This window comes from Triticum dicoccoides, chromosome 4B (genome assembly GCF_002162155.2).
Source record: "Triticum dicoccoides isolate Atlit2015 ecotype Zavitan chromosome 4B, WEW_v2.0, whole genome shotgun sequence".
Classification (NCBI taxonomy): domain Eukaryota; kingdom Viridiplantae; phylum Streptophyta; class Magnoliopsida; order Poales; family Poaceae; genus Triticum; species Triticum dicoccoides.
The window spans coordinates 197,829,324-197,850,110 of record NC_041387.1 but is presented as its reverse complement, the minus strand read 5'-3'; the positions used below and the strand labels follow the sequence as shown (position 1 = coordinate 197,850,110).

General features: G+C 46.8%; 1 protein-coding gene across 1 annotated transcript; it reads left to right on the top strand.

Annotated features, from left to right (window-relative positions):
- Positions 1-1,725: 1,725 nt before the first annotated feature.
- Positions 1,726-15,543, top strand: LOC119295766 (acyl-CoA-binding domain-containing protein 6-like). The gene is made up of 16 exons (XM_037574218.1): positions 1,726-1,912; positions 2,336-2,457; positions 3,108-3,186; positions 3,276-3,434; positions 3,552-3,629; positions 3,723-3,827; positions 12,105-12,171; positions 12,284-12,345; positions 12,430-12,569; positions 12,792-12,918; positions 12,992-13,106; positions 13,280-13,368; positions 13,759-13,842; positions 14,059-14,826; positions 14,916-14,975; positions 15,121-15,543. Exons 2-16 carry the CDS (start codon positions 2,420-2,422, stop codon positions 15,199-15,201), a joined length of 2,052 nt encoding a protein of 683 aa, XP_037430115.1. The 5' UTR covers positions 1,726-1,912; positions 2,336-2,419; the 3' UTR covers positions 15,202-15,543.
- The last annotated feature ends 5,244 nt before the right edge of the window (positions 15,544-20,787 follow it).

The following is a 20,787-nucleotide window of genomic DNA, read 5'->3' as shown; positions in this document are numbered from 1 at the left end:
ACCGTTTTTCCATGAACCGCAAACGCCGTTTTGTGGGTTCGCGTTATAGGAAGTCTACTAGAGATGCTGGCTTTCTCTCATGCATGTCTCACAGCACAGCACAGCACAGCAACGACAGCGCACAGGTGAGGCCAGTGGCTGTGAGCCTGTGGTAACCAGGCACCATGTGTCCTTGTCTCGAGGGAATTCATATGAAAAACAGATTGCAATGTTGGTTTGCCACCGAATTAAAAGCTACACTACATCTTTCCGTGCACTGTCACCGTCTTTTTTTTGGAAAAGGAGGTTAAACCCCGGCCTCTGCATCAATCGATGCATACAATCATTTTTATTAATTATTTCACAAAGATCTAACAAGAAAATATATCAAGCCACTCGAAGCCACCACTCACACCTACAAACTCGATAATGTGGAGTGCTCTCACCCTCATATCTAAACCGGTGTCGTTGCCGATCCATCCACATAACGTATCGGGACCAACAGCCGGTGCAGCAGACCTAAAGCGCGCACCACATGCACACGCTTTAGAAGGCTGAAGCCGCCATCATCCTTTGACCGCCGACCCATCTTCAGGATAGAGATCCGCATCATGCTTGCAATGTTCCAGACATCCATCGACGCCACCACCGCGCCCAACGGGCCCACTGCCCTGCGTGCATTCATCCAGACGCGAAGACTGTGGAAGATTTGTCGTGCGTAACACCTGCCGAGCAGACATGACACAGCGTAGCACCTGTCGGTCAGGCATGACTTGACATCTCCACCGAAGCTCTGTGCAAGACTTGGTCGCTTCACTCCTGCCACTGTCTTCCAGCGCTGCTCTACAAACGATGCTCCCAAGAGAGTAACGACACCGCAATCGTCCGATCTGGATGACCAGATCTTAGGATTTCCCCCGAAGCAGCACGAGTGGGTCAACATAAGTTATATGATGATGGCTTCATGAAGGTAAGGACGCAAAAACACCACCATCGCCCGCCATCGGCTCGATTTTCACCGACAACTCTGTCTCCCCAACTCGCAGCCGGGACTAGATGGCGGATCTGGAGATCCGACCACCCAGCCTCAGGCTGACCATCTCCGGCGAAGGAGGCGGCCACCACCGCCACGCCCAGGGCCGGAGCCCCCGACGTCCTCGTGATGCGGGTCGATCCCAGGAGCAACATGCAGTTGACGGGATGGTACACGACATCAGCAAGTGTGGCCCGCCCGAAGCCCATCTGGACCCAGATCAGGTGCCCAAGCCGCCACCGCTGGACACGTCGCCGAACGCCGCCGCCGCCCCGCACCACTGTCGTAGATCCGGCCATCGCGGACCACCGCCGTCCTGACCGAATCGTTAGCCGAGGAGAAACGCCGCCGCCGTCGCTGCGGCACACATGCTTTGACTGCGACGCCCTGGCAGCGGCGGCGGGGGAGAGGGGATGCGCTGGAGTGAACGGGAGACGGCCGACGGGGGGCGCTCCGGTGCGGCGCGGCGATGCCGCACAGAAGCGAGGTAGGGTTAGGAGCGGGGGCGTCTACAAGAAAGTGTTGACTCGACGCACACGAGGCACACCTGAAGTCAATAGACACAAAAATCTGAAGAAGAAAGAATCGGAGAGGCGCTGTAAAGTGTAAATAACATCTCTCATGCATGGTAAACAGTAAAGTGAATCAGCTTTTGCATCGGCCATGGCAGCCGGATGCAGCCACACCGCAACCGTCTCCTGTAAAACTTTCCGCACAGGCACAGTTGCAAAGCAGGCAGGCAGGTCCCGCTCAGAGGCTTCCCCCCTCTCCCATCCTTGCCCCCTCTCTCTCCCTCTCGCTCCGAGCGAGAGGTCTGTGTCACTGTCGCCGCCGCTCGCTCTGTGTCACTAGCCCTTCTTCCCTCCGGAGCTCTCTCCTCTTGCTCCGACCCAACAACAGGTAGGGGTTAACTTGTGTTTCTATCTGAATCCTTATTTCCCTCTTCTTACTTGTGCACGTGCCTGCTTGCTTCTTGGCTCCGCCAATGCCCGATGTTGCTTCTTGTTCTTGAGAACCTCAGACAAATGCAGAGTTTTCCTGGCACAATACCTGAGAGGCGCTGTTTACATAAAGTATTTTCTCCCCCCTGTTTTTTGCATTGCTACTCTATTTGTTGGTTTCTCTTTGCCCAAGGCTCATGTCCTCCCCCCACCCCTGAATTTCCTGATGTCTTGCTGTTCTTTCTCGAGTTCCAATGACAATATCTTTTTTCAAAAAAGGAAAAAAGATTTGACTTCTTCCCGTATTTTTTCACATGACGATTTTTTTCGTCCTCGTTAATTAATAGCCTACTCGGCTAACCCTAGCATTCCGTGTTTGCAGGTGAGAACAGTTTGCGCTAGTAGGGTTTCGCCGTTCCGTTTCTAAGGGAAACAAGTTGGAGCTCAAGACGCCGCAAAGCCCAAGATGTTCGGTTTCTCTCGTCGCCGGATGAAGCTGGGAAGGTCAAATTTTGGTTCCCTTCTATCAGGATCCGCTCATAAATCTAAGCTCCCCTCTTCTTTGCTGCCAGTTTTTTTCTTCTTCTTTCTCTCTTAACTAGTACTACTACTGGTTTCTTTATATATTTTTTTAGGTAATAATGGGCTGTTTTTTTTACTGATATCTATTGTCATAGATATCCTTTTAGGAGAGATCTTAGTTAGATTTGCTGATTCTATGGTTAGTCGCCTGAGCATTTAGACGATTTTCAGGAAGAACTAATATATCCTTTTTGTGTGATTTTTTTTCCTGAAAAGTGAAAAGGGGAGTACCCTGGCCTCTGCCTCTGCATCATATGATGCACACAGGACACTACCTTTTAATAAATGTGAATCAAGTTCAAGTCACCGAGTACTCAGACATACATTTTCGTGTGATCTTTGGTCAAGTGATTTTAGTTTCTGTGAGCTGTAGACATCTGGGTTCGTTCTTGTAACCTAGCCTTGCTTGACCATCTTAGCCTTCCTCTTAATTTATAAGATTCTTGTTTCTCAAGAGAGAAGGTTGAAATGTGATGAAACGGAACCATTTACTCCCCAGCTCCATTTTCCTAGTTTGATGCTTCTTTGTACTCTTCGCTCTCACATTTTCCATGGTCTTGTGATTTCTACAGGTTGAAGGGTCATCTGCATGATCCTTTCCATGGCCCTCGGAGTCCTGCCCATCCCACCAAGCGGTCCAGTCACCTCACTGTGAGTGTGAGCTATTCTTGTTCACTTACTTCACTTGCTGTTTCTGACTCACCTGTATTTCGATTGTGTTTAAATGGCTATTTGTTCAGGGAGAAGAACCAGTGGTTACGTCAGTGAGTGGCCGTCCTGACGACCTTGCTTGGTGTTGCTCCTCTGATACTTTTGACCTCAATGGCCGTGCATTTGAAAACTCAGAGAACTGGGCAGTATTGTCAACGGACGGGGATAAACCGAGTCCTCGTTTTGATGTAATTAACCATCTTATTGATGTTTTGAAGTGTATAGGAAGTTGTGATGTTTTCATCATTATCGGTTTCGTTACTGAAGCCTTTATAACACATTCATCTGGTTACCATTTCAAACAGCATGCAGCAGCCATGGTAGGGAGCAAAATGATTGTCTTCGGTGGAGATTCCGGTAATCATTTGCTGGATGATACAAAGGTATTGATGTTGTTTTTCTAGACGAGCCTATCTGTCATGGCCTTATGTCAGTTTTGAGCTAACTTCGTGATATCATCTTTATATACACTTCAGATATTAAGCTTAGACAAGCTTACATGGGATTCTGTGGCTTCTAAGGTTCGTGTATCACCAGGTGGACATCGTGTGCAGTTTCGACCATGCAAAGGACATTGCCTGGTATACTTCTTGGAGCTCATTGTTCTTTCACTACTCTGGTCTTTTTCTTCAATTTCTCATATGATATCCTTACACTAGTAGTGCATTTCAGGGTTGTCAGTTTTTTTTTTGGAAAAGGAGGAATACCTCCGGCCTCTGCATCAGTCGATGCATGCAGCCATATTATTAGAAATCGAAACAAAGTCTTAACATCCAAGTAAGCTTAAAATCCGAGCAAAGAAGGAGAAAATAAGTATGTAAAGCGCCACATCTGGCAATAAAGCGCCACATCCAGCGATAAAGAACAGACTACGATGCCTACACACCTAGCCTATTATTAACTCGCCATCCAAATCGGCTGAAGATAGCCCGTGCTACCGTCTCCCAGCGGTTGCACCCAATAACCATAGGCTCCCTGTAGTCCGCATGAGTGAGTAACGACCACATACGGATCCAGGCCGTAGCTCCGTAAATAACCTGCAAAAAATTGGTGAATGGTGTACATTAAAAATCATATCATTTCTAGTGTTCCATATAGCCCATAATAAAGCACATATCCCTGTCCGAATATGTTTAGCCATGTGTATGTCTACTCCATTAAGCCACGTCCCAAATAACGTGTTTATGCTCATTGGAGGTTGGATGTTAAAAGCTATATGAATAGATCGCCATAACAATTTTGCAAGTGGACACTCTAGAAAGAGGTGTTTAATCGTTTCGTTTTGATCACAAAAACAGCACCTGGGGTTACCAACCCAATTCCTTTTCATCAAATTATCTTTGGTCAATATGACTTCTTTGTGGACGAACCACATAAAGATCTTGATGCGGAGTGGAACTTTAATCTTCCATATGTGCAAAGACCTTGATAATGGCCCGGCGTCAATTAAGTCCAAATACATGGATTTCACAGAGAATAATCCATTTGTGGTTAACTTCCAACTAATTGTATCCGCCTGGTTTGAAAGTTGAACATCCATCAACCTACGGACCAGGTGTAACCAAGCATTCCAACGTTCCCCTACAAGAGATCTCCTAAATTGGATGTTAAGTGGTACTGAATTTAATACTGTGGCGACATAATCCTCCTTACGTTGCATAATATTATATAGAGAAGGGTATTGTAAAGCCAGAGGCATCTCCCCTAGCCATGTGTCCTCCCAGAATCTAGTAGAGGTACCACTACCAATTAGGAACTTCACACGCTGGAAGAAAGTTACTTTTGTCTTCATTAACCCTTTCCAAAACGGTGAGTCTGTTGTCCTTGCATTCACCTGGGCCAAAGTCTTATTATTTAAGTATTTATTCCGCAAGATTTGTATCCACATGCCTTCGGTTTCCATAGATAGTCTGTATAGCCATTTGCTAAGCAAGCATCTATTCTTTACCTCTAAATTCTCGATCCCTAACCCACCCTGATCTTTTGGTCTACACATGATATCCCATCTAGCCAGTCTGTATTTCTTCTTGGCCTCATCGCTTTGCCAGAAGAATCGAGATCTGTATAAGTCTAATCTTTTCCGTACCCCCACCGGTACTTCAAAGAAAGATAGGAGGAACATCGACAAACTCGTCAAAACTGAGTTAATCAACACCAGCCGTCCTCCGTAAGACATTAGCTTGCCCTTCCAGCAGCTTAATCTTTTTTCAAATCTATCTTCTATACATTTCCATTCTTTGTTCGATAACCGTCTATGATGAATTGGGATCCCGACATAGCTAAAAGGTAAGGATCCCATTTCACAACCAAACAAGTTTCTGTAATTGTCTTGTTCTTCTTTAGCTCTCTCAAAACAGAACAATTTGCTTTTATTGAAGTTGATTTTTAGCCCAGACATTTGTTCAAAAAGGCATAGAATAAGCTTCATATTCCTATCTTTTGCAAGATCATGTTCCATGAAAATAACAGTATCATCCGCGTATTGTAGGATGGAAACACCCCCTCTACAAGATGGGGAACGAGACCTCCTACTTGGCCACTCTCTTTAGCCCGACTAATGAGTACTGCCAACATATCCGCTACAATGTTGAACAGCACAGGAGACATGGAATCTCCCTGACGTAACCCCTTACGTGTTTGGAAATAAGACCTGTATCATCATTGACTTTTATCCCGACACTGCCTTTCTGTATGAATGAATCCACCTGAGACCTCCAGGCTTCGTTGAACCCCTTCATACGTAAGGCTTGTTGAAGGAAGGGCCATTTGACCTTATCATATGCCTTTTCAAAATCCACTTTAAAGACAACCCCATCTAGTTTCTTTGAATGGATTTCGTGCAATGTTTCATGTAGAACTACCACCCCTTCTAGGATTTGTCGTCCTGGCATGAACGCAGTTTGAGTTGGTTGCATGACTGAATGGGCTATCTATGTCAACCTATTCGTGCCAACCTTTGTAAAGATCTTAAAGCTTATATTGAGAAGACATATCGGTCTAAACTGCTCAATGCGAACCGCTTCCACCTTCTTTGGCAACAACGTTATCGTTCCAAAATTGAGGTGAAATAAATTTAAGTGGCCTTCGAACAAATAATGGAACATAGGCATAAGATCATTCTTTATGATATGCCAGCATTTTTGATAAAATTCCGCCGGGAACCCATCTGGCCCGGGCACTTTATTATGCTTCATTTGTGTTATAGCATCGAACACCTCTTTCTCAGTGAAAGGGGCAGACAACACCTCATTCTCTTCTAAGTTGAGTTGTGGTATGTCCCCTATCACAGTCTCATCAAGAGAAACGAAATTTTCTTCAGGTGCTCCAAAAAGTTTCTTATAATATTCGGAAATGTATAGTTTTAGGTTCTCGTGTCCTACAATTGTACCCTCATCTTGTTCTAGCTGTATTATCTTTTTCTTTCTATGTTTCCCATTAACAATCATGTGGAAGAATTGTGTATTATCATCTCCTTGGACGATCTTAGAAACCTTTGCTCCAAGTGCCCATTTCATCTCCTCCTCTCTCATAAGGGCTTGCAACTCTTCTCAGCCTCATTCTTAATATCTCTCTCAGAAGTATGGATTCCGCTTTCACATCAAGTTCATTGATAATCCGTGTCAATCTTTCCTTTTCCACTTTATAAATACCACTTTGATGTTTGGCCCAGCCTCTCAAAAACTGGCGCAGGTGTCTAATTTTGTTTTGCCATCTCTCCACATTAGAAGACCCTCCCATGTCTTTGGCCCATTCAGCCGCAATGAGCTCGATGAAGCCCTCCCTCTCAAACCATCCTAATTCGAAAGAGAAAGTATTTTTGTTTCCCACATGGGTCGCTTCCCCGGAATCAACCAGTAGTGGGGTATGATCAGAGATGGCCCTCTGTAGGGCCTGAACCGTAACTAGCGGAAATTTTTGTCCCCACTCAACACTAGTGAGAACCCTGTCCAATTTCTCATAAGTAGGAATTGGCAAAGAATTGGCCCACGTGAATTGCCTACCAGTGAGGTCAATCTCCCTTAGATCGAGACTTTCAATTATCATATTAAACATGAATGACCATCTTCCATCAAAGTTGTCATTATTTTTCTCCTCTTGTCTTCTAATGATATTGAAATCTCCCCCCACCAGAATTGGCAACCTTTCATCCCCACAAATTCTCACCAGATCTGCGAGGAATTCCGGTTTAAGCTCTGATTGTGCCGCACCGTATACGGCCACCAAAGCACATCGGAAGCTGTCAATTTTCGACCTTACACGAAATTTGACAGCAAAATCACCGTGAACCACATCCAGCACCTCTAAAGTTTCGCATTTCACCCCAAGTAGTATCCCTCCGGATCTCCCTCTTGGAGGTAAACAATGCCAATCAAAATCAACCCCCCTGAAACGGTGTTGAGAAACTGGGAGGTGAAATTGTCGCTACCCGTCTCCAATAAAGCCATAAAATCTAATTTTTGTTCTACTGATGTATCACTAAGGAATCTCCTTTTAGCCAAGTCCGCTAGACCTTTGCTATTCCAGAATATCCCTTTCATATTTCATCCTGGAATTTTTTCTTTTGTTTCACTCTTGCACTCCAACGCACCGCCGATGTAGGATAAACCTTCCTCTTCCAGGTTTTTCTTGGTTTATCCTTCATCTCCTGAATAGGTTGAGCATCGGTGTCAGGAGTGGCCTCTGGCTGCAAAGGGGCCACATACCCCTCTGGAACCATATCCTCCTCCTCCGCCTCTAAGCCCTCTGTGGGGACCAAATCCTCATAGAGACTCTGAAGCACAGTTACTCCAAGATCATTGATTTCTGCTTCATTCATGGGTTTTACTGCTGCTAGATGTCGTATTAAATCCACAACTCTATCCGTCTCTAAATCTAGTAGATCATTAATTGATTTTGCGGTTTCTTTGTCATTACTACCAAGAGAGATCCCTAGTTGTTGGCTTTATCAATAATATCATGCTCAGAAAAGTGCAGAATTGAACAACTTGTATTAACTGACATACCTGTCTGAACTTCGATGTCTCGAAGCTTGGCGGCCCTCATGGCTCGCCCCATCTGTATGTCATCCGCGTCCGGCTGACCCTGGATCCGGTGACTGAACCGTCTGTCACCAGACATAGGGTCCGGAATACCTCCAAAAGCGATGACATCCTCCCGAGCGACTCTGGTCGGGCTGTGGCCGCCTGCCGTATGCCCGACTAAGTCAGAAGCGATGGGAGACACCGGCCTCCCAGACTGCTCCACCGCGGTACCAATAACCGCGACGCCCGAAGTACGGATCCCTGCCGATCTGCTACCAACACCGCCCGATCTGGTCACCACCTGTGTCGAACTGATCGAATGTGACGCCAGAAAGCGAGATGGATGGCTAGAACCCTCCACTGTAGGAGGTGGGGAGATCGCCGTCGGTCGACCCTCCACTGCCACCGCCGGCATAGACACCTTCGTCACCACGGGGGTGGTTGGGCGGCGATGCGGCGTCAGCTGCGGTGAAACCTCATCCACCATCTGTCGGTGCTCCTCCACCACCACCTGTGCCGGAAGATCATCATCAGAGTCCTCTATCTTCACGCCGTCACCCCAAAGACGGCTCGGTGCGGAGACCGCCCGAAACGAACCAAACCGGAGAGATGCCGCCGGAGTGGTTGGGGGCGCCGGCCCCTTGTCAGTCTTCGGCTCAGTCGGCTGTGTGGGTTTCATGGCTGGTTTGTCCTGTCCACTGTGATCGCCGGGATTGCCTTCCATCCCTGGTCGCCACCACCATCACCACTACCATCTCCACCATCAGTCATATCAACATCAGTAATCCCAGAATTATTATTTGCCTGCTGAACCTCAACCACATCATAAGACATCCCATCATAAGTCCACGGCACGAAGTCTGGAATATAATCCGCATTCACAACACCAACAAGTAGCCTCGCCTCTCCATGTAGGCGTGTGAATGGCATGTCCACCTTCTCTGTTTTACCTAACAGAGAGCCAAGACTCGCAACAATAAGATAGTCATTAAGAAGAGTCTCTGGAACTCCTGAGAGTCTGACCCAAACCTTTTCTAGCGGTATCCCCATCGGCTCAGGTTTTTTGCACTCATCAAACTCAAGAATGCACTTACTCCCGGGCACCTTACTGAGTCCACACTTCAGCAGGTGGTGAAGGTCCTCCCTCCTAGGGAACTCCACTCTGTAAACCTGATCCTCCAACCAGACGAGAGAGCAGTGAAAAGACTAACCGCCTGAGCTGCTGACACACCTGTTCCTCAGTCAATGTCCCCTGAGTAACCCTGACCAGACCAAACTTCGATATGTCCACCGCAGGAGTCGCTGAAATCGTGCGTGGAGTCTCAAAGAACATAAGCTTGGTATTACAGACACCGTAAATATTCACCACAGGTATAGGCACCAAAAGCAACGGACAGTAGCCAGATGAGTGTCCCGACTTCAGACATATATCACAAAGCACCGCCGTGCAGTCAATCACAAAGTGGCCTGGCACACCACAACGATAACAAGTCATGTTTTCTTTCTTACGTGCCGCTTTGTTAGAACGCACCGCATCCGCTTTATCGCTTCCCTTGTCACTGTGGCCATCTTTGTCATCTGAAGGTGTGGAAGTTGGAATGATGACCCCAGCCAGAGCCTTAACCGCCGCCGCCTCCACCTCTGGCAGCGCTGCAGAAGAGGAAGTGGCGGTATCTGCCACTTTGGTCGCCCCGCTGACGGTCCCCTTCGGCTGGAGAACCGGTTTGGGGGCTGCCTTCGGAACAAACGGACGGCGCGGAGGAGGGTTACGACCACCCCCACCTCGACGATCTCTCTGACGGTAATGGGGACCCGTGGCGCCCTCAACAAACTCGCCGGGTGGAGGGTTAAAGTTCCGCTGCCATTGGTTCCCGGCAAATCCGCGACCTCCGCCATTATTCCACTGGTTCCAACCGCGACCATCATATCCTCCATTGTATCCGTGACCAGCACCGTAGCCGCCGCGACCACCATTGAAACCGCCACGACCCATGCCATGACCAGCACGCCCACCAGCAAGTCTTGTGCGCCCCGCGGCATTGGCTTGACCGCCATCGGCGGACCCCCTGCCCGGGCCGTCCCCGACCTGCTGCCTCGGCGGCTCCTGCTGCCCACGCAGCGGCGGCTCAGCTCCATCACCCCGGCCGGCCATCAGCGGCGTCGATGGCTGAGTCACGGCCGGCACTCGACGCGCCCGTCCGCTCCTGGTAGGGAAACCACATGAGGTGCGCTGCCTAGCCCTAGCTGCCGCCGCACCATGCACGTACGAAATTGGAGTATCGATCGATCTGGGCGAAACCGGCTTCTGCTGTCGATACTCGACAGGATTCGGGCTCCCACACGACGCGATAGACTGGGCCGTATACCCAGTTACGCTTGACCCGCCCGTCTTGTGAAACTCCTGAGGCTGGGCCAAATACCCAGCTCTCAAACTGGGCTGAATCACTTCTGGCCCGTCATGGCCTAGAAGGGAATTCAAACGCCCGATCCTGGCCGCCCGGATCAGCGCAGCCGGATCGGCGACCGCCGGCGGCGGCGGCTCCACCACCCGTCGCCCCTTCTTTCCTCGTCGTTGCACCTTCGTCCAAGACCCGATGAAATCACCAAGTGTCAAGGATGGGAGACTAACCTTCCGAAGAGGCCCTTTCCATGGCCGAACCGCCGACGATGTACGACCCGCCGGAGGACCTCCATGTTGTCTGCGGCTCCTAACCCATTCCATGCCTTGTCGCTCACTGGAATGATCCCGTCGATGCAGTCCGCCATCTCCTGCTCGGAATATCCCGCCCGGAGAGATTCACAAACCAAGGAATCCTTAGCAATGTGGTTAAATATTAGTAGGCGGGGGTGGGTACGGCGGACTTGACAAAGTGACGCAACGATGTTTTTTAAATAGGTTCAGTCGCCTCGTGGGAGGGCTACCTACGTCCTATGGAAGGGTCGTCGATAGTGGTGCCTGACACATGGAACACTTAGTGTGGCTCGACTAGTCCGGGCCTTTGAAGGTCCCTTGGACTCCAAATCTCGACCTTCCTAACTCTCCTGAGAGATCTAGTACGGGAGAGTGACCCTCCTTTTGAGTTTATTCATGTGGGAGTGAGTGATTTACATGCCCATGAGGGGCCTTATATAGCCTAGGGGTCCTTGACAAAGGGTACCCTTGAAGTGAGGAGTTAGGAGAAGTACGAAATTTTCCGTTATTTGGCCCATGTACCTCTAGTTGGGCTAGGAGGTGGGTTGTGGCCGATTAAGGGAGAAGCCCTACGCTATTCGTGGGCTTCCTTGCTTGGACTTCTTCCTTTGACTTGTTGACCACGAAGCCTTGCTTGGACTTATTCTTTGTTCCTTTGCCTTCAACTTTGACTCATTCTTTTATGTGGTCTTCTTCCTTTGACTTGTTGACCATGAAAGCTTGGCTTGGACTTTCATTGACTAGGGTGTCTTGCTTGAACCCATGGGGGATGGTTTGGACTATTGTTGACTTCTTTGACTGGTGTTGACTGTCCTTGACTTTTGTTGTCTATCTATGTGGTGGGCCATGTAGGATAGGGGTGGGACCTCAAGTAGAGCCGAAGTCATTTACTACAACAATGATTAGCGCTTCTCGTTTCTCATTTTGTTTTCAATTGCAACTCTCCAGCCCTTAATACCACATTGCATGCATATAATGCCTGCTTGCCCAATTGGTAGCATTTAGGGGTTAACACTACACCTCTAGGTGAAATGAGTACAAAAGCCCAAAGTGAGGTGCTACACATGCATGCCCAGAGTTCCAGAGGTGGGCTGCACTTTGAGTGAAGTTTGTTACATTCGTCATGGTTTTCTTTTGAATCTTAGGTTCCATGGGGCAAGACTGTCATTCTTGTCGGAGGGAAAAGCGAGCCATCTTCTGACCGGATATCAGGTTTGACTGTCCTACTTAATTCTGAAAATCCCATGTATTTCTTTTAGTTATTTGATTTAATGTTAAACTTTCAGCAGAAATAATTTGGACTTCATCATTTATTTTACTGCAGTATGGACATTCAATACGGAAACCGAGATCTGGTCGCATATGGAAGCGAAGGGCGACATTCCGGTACATATTCGAACATTGATTTATACAATGCTCAAATGTTCATTGCAAAATGAGAGAAGCTTTTTCCTCAATTGATAATTTCAGGTGGCTCGAAGTGGTCATACAGTGACTAGAGCAGGCCCTGTTTTAATTCTTTTTGGGGGCGAGGATACCAAAGGGAAGAAACTACATGACCTTCATATGTTTGATCTGAAGTCCTTAACATGGCTTCCTTTGAACTATAAGTGAGTCATTCTTTTCTAAAACTAAGAAGTGTTATGTCATTAAACAAATGAAACAAACAAGAAGCCAAGTAAGAATGTTTTTTCAGTTACACTTGGTTTGTCCCTAGTTATTTGCAGAACCAATACATAAAGTTTAATTAACACTCAATGCATAGAACCTTCTTGATGCTTCTCTTGATTTGATGCGCTATTTTCTGCTACTAAGCCAAGTTCATATTTTAGAGGTGCTGGACCTTCTCCAAGATCCAATCATGTTGCTGCACTTTATGATGACAGAATTCTTTTGATTTTTGGAGGCGAATCAAAATCCAAGACCTTGAATGATGTCCACGCTCTAGATTTTGAAACAGTATGTTCGATCAGGTTTCTGCAATTATTTTTTCTTGTTGATCTCCTACTGAAAGAATCATTCTTCTTGTTAGATGTTATGGTCAAGAATGAGAACACATGGTCATCATCCATCACCTCGGGCAGGTTGCTGTGGAGCTCTCTGTGGGACGAAATGGTATATAGCAGGGGGTGGAAGCAAGAAAAGGCGTAAGTTTGTAATGTGATGCTCTCATTCATACAATTGTATATAATATGCCATATGAGTGGTTCAGTTTCATTTCTAACCCTTAATCAGAAGTGTGTTCATTTCTTAGAAGAGTTGCTTCATGTGAACCATGGCTTCTGGTAATTTTCTAACAAGTCTTCTCGGTCTCTATCAGGTCATCCGGAAACTTGGGTCTTTGATGTCCTAGAATCCAAGTGGTCTGTTTGTGTAGCACCTCCTAGTTCCTCCATCACTACCAAGAAAGTAAGTGCAAGTCATCCTTGATGGATTCCAAGTGATCTTGGAAGGCATATATTGTATCATATTGAACCTTCCTAAAATGTAGAGAATGCAAAGTTTAGGATTGTATAAAGTTGTACTCTCCTATGTAATCCTATTGTACCATATTGTTTTTGAAACGGAGGCACTTTTTTTGCCTCGTCCATTAATTAAGGAGTTGACAAGGTTTTGGCTAGAAGACTAGAGTCGAATACGCCCCCCTTACTAGAAAAATAAAGATCATTGTAGTTGTTTCCTATGTAATCCATGCTGAAGTAGAGCAGAAACAACACTCTCCAAAAGCAAATCCTATCCTGTTATTCCAGTGCTGCCATTTTTCTAGTTGCTGAACAATTGAAGATACAACTCGTGCAGGGTTTCAGCATGGTTCCTTTGTACTACAGGGATAAGATTGTTCTTGTTTCGTTTGGAGGAAACAAAAAGGAGCCATCTGACAAGGTGAAAAACTAACCTTTTTAAGTAAAAGAATAGCCGGTTTTAGTATCAGGAGTTTTGGACTTCATTTTCTTGTTCTTTCGTTGCAAGGGGATTTTCTGATATTTGCTTCAAAATGTAGTACTGTTTTTTTATTTCATATTTTGCTTAGAAAACACTTGGAACTGTTTCTTGATCAAGCTACTATTCCTGAATTCAGATTATTTTGTGTTTTCGAAGGTTGAAGTACTAGTGGTGCTGCAAAATGAACATTGTTTCAGTTGGCGGTCTGCCCCTGATGCAGAACCCTTAATGTATGAGGACTCTTCTCCTAGCTCAAAGGAACTCGCCGATCACCTCAACAACTGTGATCCTTTGTACTCTAACTCTGTAGCAAGGCATAGTCTCGCGACAACAGTGGAAAGCTCATCTGGGAGGAAATCGCTCCCTGATTCACTCCTACATAACTCGAAGGTGGGCGGCTCATCACTCCGCAGGCAGTTCCGTCAGGAGGAGGAATGCAGCCTGGCCCAAAAACTGCAGAAGCCAATCGACGATGACAAGTACAAGGATGTTGACGGTTGTTCTGAGCTACCATCCTTCTCAAACCAAAAGCAGCGGAGTGACACATATCATTCTCCAGATGCGGATGCTAAAACGAAGAGGGTGGGCAGAAGTTCGTCTGACATTAACCATCAGCATGATACTGATACAAAAATCGCAAACTTGGTCAGGAGAAACATGGCGTTGGAAGAGCAACTTTCAGCTGCAATGGCGAGCAAAGACGAAGCAGAAAAGAACTTATCTCTGGTCATTGACACAAAGGAAGAGGTAGAGAAGAGGCTAGCTGAGAGAGACAGGGAGGTTGTGGCGCTGAAGGAGAAAGTGGGAGGATTAGAACAGGCACACGAAGATTCAAACAACGCCTCAAACACTGTCCATGCTGATAACGTGCGGCTCGAGCGTGAAGTGGCGTTCTTGAAGGCAGTCACGGATGAAACTCAGAAGGCAAAAAAAAAAAAATAAAAAAAATCCCTGTGATCTCTCATTGTACCAGTGTTTATGCAGTTGTACTGACTATTTTACCCCCTAAACAGGAGTTGCACTCGACCCGCGGAGTTCTAGCAGGAGAGCGCGCGAGGGCATTCCAGCTCCAGGTATAATGGCAATGTTGAACGATCAGGTTCTTTCCTGATTGGTAGATACAGAGGGACTGCCAATAGCAGTTCCCATTTTTTCATGATTTGCCATGCTGATATCCAGTTTTACTTACATTTGCATCTGTGATATTTGCTTTGCCAGGTTGAAGTGTTCCATCTGAAGCAAAGGCTGCAATCAATGGATGGATGGTCACCTACACAAAGAAAACCTCAGAATCTCTAGGTTCCAGAGGTCAAATCTCAAATGTGGATGACGATGCGAATACCTTGCATCCTGATGTAAACTATGCAGGTTCTTTGTTACCATGCCTATTTTTCCGTCAAAACATCAGGGGCGTGTTTGGTTGGTTACCATGCTTCGCCACACCTGGGTTGTGTGAATTCGCATCTTTTGTGGCGACCAAACTGGGCAAAGTGCGGTAATGAACCAAACATGCCTCAGGTATCCATATGTTCTGATCCATCGTAGGGAGGATTGTGTGCTACGAGTAGATACTAAGGTTGTGAGATGTGGATTGATTTGCAACTGTCTGATCTAATAATGTGCATATCCTTGTTTCTGAAACTTCTCTTGAGAGAGCGTGAAACTCTCTCTTTTCAGTTTAAACTAGTAATTTGCCCGTGTGTTCGACGGTAAAAATAACATGTTTATGACCTACGTAGTGCAAGTTTGTGGCGACCTGGTCCCGGATAAGGAACGTGAATCTCTATTTTCTGTTCTAGTCCCTCGATCAATGGCTGTCGTGCACAATTCATGATCAAATACCAAGATACTCCCTCCGTTTCAAAATAGATGACTCAACTTTGTACTAACTTTAGTATAAAATTGAGTCATCTATTTTTTTACTAACTTTAGTATAAAATTGAGTCATCTATTTTAGAACGGAGGGAGTACATCATATGTCACAATATTGCATTGCAGTCATAGTATTACATCATAGATTCAATCTCTTTAGAATAGATACCAGTCTAGCTCAAGGCTAGCTTATATAATCATGCAACGGAATTACAATATTATCTTGTGGCATTCATTTCACAGCTAAAAGTTGAGTATAACATCATAACCCTACTTCGTATCTCTCCTTCGATACGGACAATCCTGCAACATGAGCATCAAGATACCTTTACAGCCATAAGGGTCAATACATCGAATGGCAAATTTCACTTGAATGAAATATAAGCAAATCAAAATTATGTTCTTGGGACAAGTGGTGGCTGGTTTCATTTGCAGAAAGCAGTAATAGTTGTACCCTACCAAGGTGGATCTACTTTTCACATAGGATTCCTGGAACGGGGTAAAGCAGTAATAGCACTAATGTTGTGTACTATCTAAGGTGGATCTAAAGAGGTAAGAGCATTTCCAGCCGTTGGCCCCAGGCGGCTCGAAAAATCACCGCCCGGGGGTGAACCGACGCTAAAAATCGGCCTGGGGCGATCTGGTTTCCAGCCGACGACGCCAGGATCGGCCCCAGGCGGCTGTTTTTAAAATTTTTGAACCTAAAATTCTGCGAACTGGACAAATATTGGACGAAACATTTTATATTATTCCGGCGAATTGAAATAGTTTCTTTTACATAAATAAAGTACTTAAAAACAAAATAGGGCCGCGACTATAGGCCGAAAAACGCGGCGAGGTCGCCAAGGTCGCCGTCGTCGTCCTCGTCCTTCTTCTCCTCCTTGACATGGACGCCACTGCTGGACCCCTGCCAGGGGTCGCCCAGGCGGACGGCGGAGGCGGCGTGTCGTCACTGCTGTCGTCGTCGAGGATGACGACGCCTCCTTCATCGCGGCCACGGCGGCGAGTGGAGTACTGCTCCAAGGCGCGGCGCTGGCGCTCCAGCTCCGTCCGCGCCCAATCTTCGCGGGCCCACTTCAAGGCCGCCTCGTCGTCGAGGCCTGTCTTGTCGGCGAGCCTTGGCTTCGAGTTCACGACGGCGTGGCCCGACTCCGTCTTCGGCCTGACGAAGCTGGGAGGGGCGGAGGAGGAGGAGGCGCGCCCACCCTCGTTGATGACGATGCCGGCGCTGCGGGTGCGCCGGCCGAGCGGCGTCGCGGTGGTCTCCGCGAGCACGGCCTTGACGCCGAGCAACGCAGATGAGCAGGAAGAGCGGGAGGAGGAAGAGGATGAGCCGGTCCGGCGCGACATCCATTGGTCGCCGCTCCGGTGGGGGGCCGGCGGTAGGGTACGTCAATGGTGGCTTGTTGCTGTCCTCGAGGTGCTAGAGGACGGCGTGGAGAGTCCAGCCAGGGGCACCCCACCACAGGCGGCGGCCGTCGCTGTTCTTCGACCCCCGCACCGCCGGCGCCCCGTTGGTGGAGGCGAGCCGCTACGCCTGACGGTGCTGAAAGTACGCCGCCCAGGCCTCGTGGTTGTCGGCGGCGTACTGCGGGAGGGCCCGCTGCTCCTCCGTCAGAGACGCCCGCACGCGGGCGACCTCATTGGCGAACTGGTCGGGCGCAAGTCGACGTCGGGCAGCGGGGGGATAGGGACGCCACCGGCGCTGAGCCTCCACCACCCCGGCGCGTGCATGTCTGGCGGCGCCGACACGTTGGCCTTGAATAGGAGGTAAGCCTCCCACTCGTGCAGCGAGCGACGACCGAAGCCATTGGCCGCCGCCCCATCGTCGGGGAACCTCTCGCCCATCGTCGCGGCTTGGAAAGCTGAGAGGGGAGGAACGGGGAGAGAGCTTGACGGCGAGAGATCGGCGGCTGTGGGTGGAGTGCCTCAGGCGAGGGGGGGCGCGTTTGTATAGCGGCCGAGGGTGGGCGTCGTGCGTACGCGTGGCGGGAGGTGTGGCATCGCCGCGCCCCGCGCCGCCCGTGAGGAATCATGGAAGGCTGACCGGTGGGCAGCCTTGGCATTGATTCCCCATGGGAAACCGAGGCAATGAGGACGACGAGGCGTGTGGGTTGCTGACTCGGCGGGCCCGCCTTTCTTTCGCGCCAAATTCAATCGCCCCGACGCCCCCGAGCGCCCCCAACGCATCAGGTTTGGCCTGGGTCCGCCAGCACCAATTTCAGCCCAACCCGGAAAAAAACAAGCTCTGGAGGGCGCGACTGGGCCGATTTTCGCGCGCTGGCGCTAAAAAACGCCTCGGAGGGCTGTTGGGGGCGCGGGTGGAGTTGATCTAATAGTTGGTTGGTGCAGCTGGCTTGGCTCAGTGACAACGGGGGCGACGGCGGCGGAAATCTTCAGGTGAAGACACTCGTCGATTCCAAGCGCTCCTCGCATGCGCAGCTAGGTCAGGCATGCACGTGTGGACCCGACAAACACAAGAGACAAAGTGGAGCGCTCGGGTTCATGCTCACCTTCTCGACGTCGAGCTCGCGGCAACGACGAGGCTCGACTCTCAACGGAGCTCTGGGGGAAGCGTTGGAGGCGCGAAGGATGTCTGGCGGGTGCGCCTGGATGTGGTGAAGGCGCTAGTGGGGGTGGCTTGCGGAAATTTGGCTGGCGGCGGCTCAGAAGGCGGACGAGGTGGGTTCACGAAGGCACAAGCTGACGGAGAGGGACCACATAAGTTGGGGCAAAATCGAGATGAGCTCGTGGGGTTCTTATAGGACATGGTCTTGAGCTCGGGTCGTGTGGGGAGTGGCCGGACATGCGATCATGGGCGTGGTAAATGCAGGATCATGGAAGCGAGGTTTTCGGTGGGAGGTCGATGACAAGGCGATGTGGTGCGTCCTGGGGCGCTGGATCTTCATAACACGGATGGTCGACGCGCTCCCGTACCGGTTCGGGCGGGTTAGCAAAGGCTAGCTTGCTGAGCCGGCCGGCTAGGCTGGCGCGCTCAACTGTTTTTTTTTTCATTTTCCCGTTTTGCTTTTTCGTCTTCATTTTACCATTTGAATGTCAAAATTATTTAAATTCAAACTTGCTCTAAAATCATCTGAGAAAATTAACATAAGGTCAAATCAATATTTAAGGCTTAGGAAAAAAATCCTGCCAAAATTAAATTTAACCCCTTTTAAAATTATTCCCTTTTTATTTTTGAATTGATTCAGAAATTAAAATGATTAAAACCCTTTTGGGACAAATAACAAAGGCACAAAATATTTTGGGGACTAATGAAAAGTAATTTTCAGTCCAAATTAAATATTGTAATTTTCACCCTTTTTGGGATACCAATTTATTTCCCAAAATTATTTAGGGTTCAATTTAATTACCAATTTTTATTTAGGTTTCAAATAAATACCAGAGATTTGTGGAAATCAGTTCCAACCCAAAAAATAAACAAAAGGTCACAACCTTTCTGTGAGCTCAATTTTTTGGTTTTATGAATAATCCCTAAATTACAATTTAGGGTTTTGAATAACTCCAAAGTTTTATTTGAGGCACATTTCGATAAAAAATCAACTCCTAGTCAAAACTAGCTATGCTCCCCTGAAAAAAAAACCCTAGCTATGCTCACGCAAACTTTGAAAAGTAAGTTTTATTCCCTCTGATTTATTTTTCTACATTCCAAGTTTGGGAATAACTTAGCATGTGACAAAATTGGTTGGTCAAAATTATTGTAGTTTCATACATAGCGTAACACATATCTTCTATCTTCAAATGTATAATGATATGGATTTTACTGCATATCTTCTATCTTCATACACTTTTTTTTGCAGCTTTATAAAACATTATTTAGTTTCAAAAGTATACTGATAGTCCAAAGTAGCACTTGTTATTGCTATTATGGCAGTTCATGCAAGCCTTGGCGTGTCTTTTTATTTGGGTAAATTTGATATATACCACTACAAAGTTTCTAGTTTTGAAACATGCCATTACTATTCTTTGATTCTGAAGCATGGCACTACAAAATTCACAACCTTTGAAAATATACTTGCATACTATTTTCGATGATTAGACAACAATTGACCTTTTGTATTTTGTACATGGACAAAATTACCATTGGGCCAAGTCAATAACCGCTCCATATCCTCTTGTTTCCTCTTACCGGGAGATGGAAAATCCTACTTGCCGCTCGTTGCGGCAAGTTATCGACGCTCCGCACAGGGGAGGTGCGAGCGAGCGACCGAGTGGGCCGGCCCGCTTTAGCGTTACAGCAGACACCGGTTTTGGGAACCTTCTATGATGTTTCCAGCCGGTTTTTTTTCGGTTTTGGGAACCTTCTAGAAGGTTTCTGAACCGCCTTTTTCTTTCTCAGTTTCTTTTTCTTTTTTCTTTTTTCTATTTCTCTTCTTTTTCTTTTTTTCTGTTTCTTTTCTGCTTCTTTTTTTCTTTTCAAGTTTATTTTCAAAAAAAAAATCCGAATTTCAATTTTTTTCCCTGTTTTTCAGATTTTGTTCACAAATTCAAAAAGTGTTCCCATTTTACAAAATTTGTTCACAAATTAAAAAAATGTTTCCATTTTACAAAATTTTGTTCACAAATTCAAAAAATGTTTCTGCTTTCAAATTTTTGTTCCGAATTTATAGAAAATGTTCCTGTTTTTTAAAAAATTGTTCGAATTATTTTTGTTCATTTTTTGAGAAATTTGAAAGTAATGGCATGCATTTCAAAAAATGCCTGTTTTCAAAAATGGTTCACAAATTTCAAAAAATGTTCTTATTTTTCAATTTTTTGTTCGTGTACTAAAAAATGTTCACATTTCAAATTTGTTTGGGATTTTCAAAATTGTTCTCAATTTTATAATTTGTTCTAAAAATTCAAAAATTATTCGTTATTTTAAAAATTGTTCCCATTTCAAAATTTTGTTCGGGAAATCTAAAAATGTTCATGTTTACAAAAATATTCATGATTAGACATTTTATAATAACAAATTTTTGTTCGTAATTTTCATAGAGAGAGAAAATTTTGTTC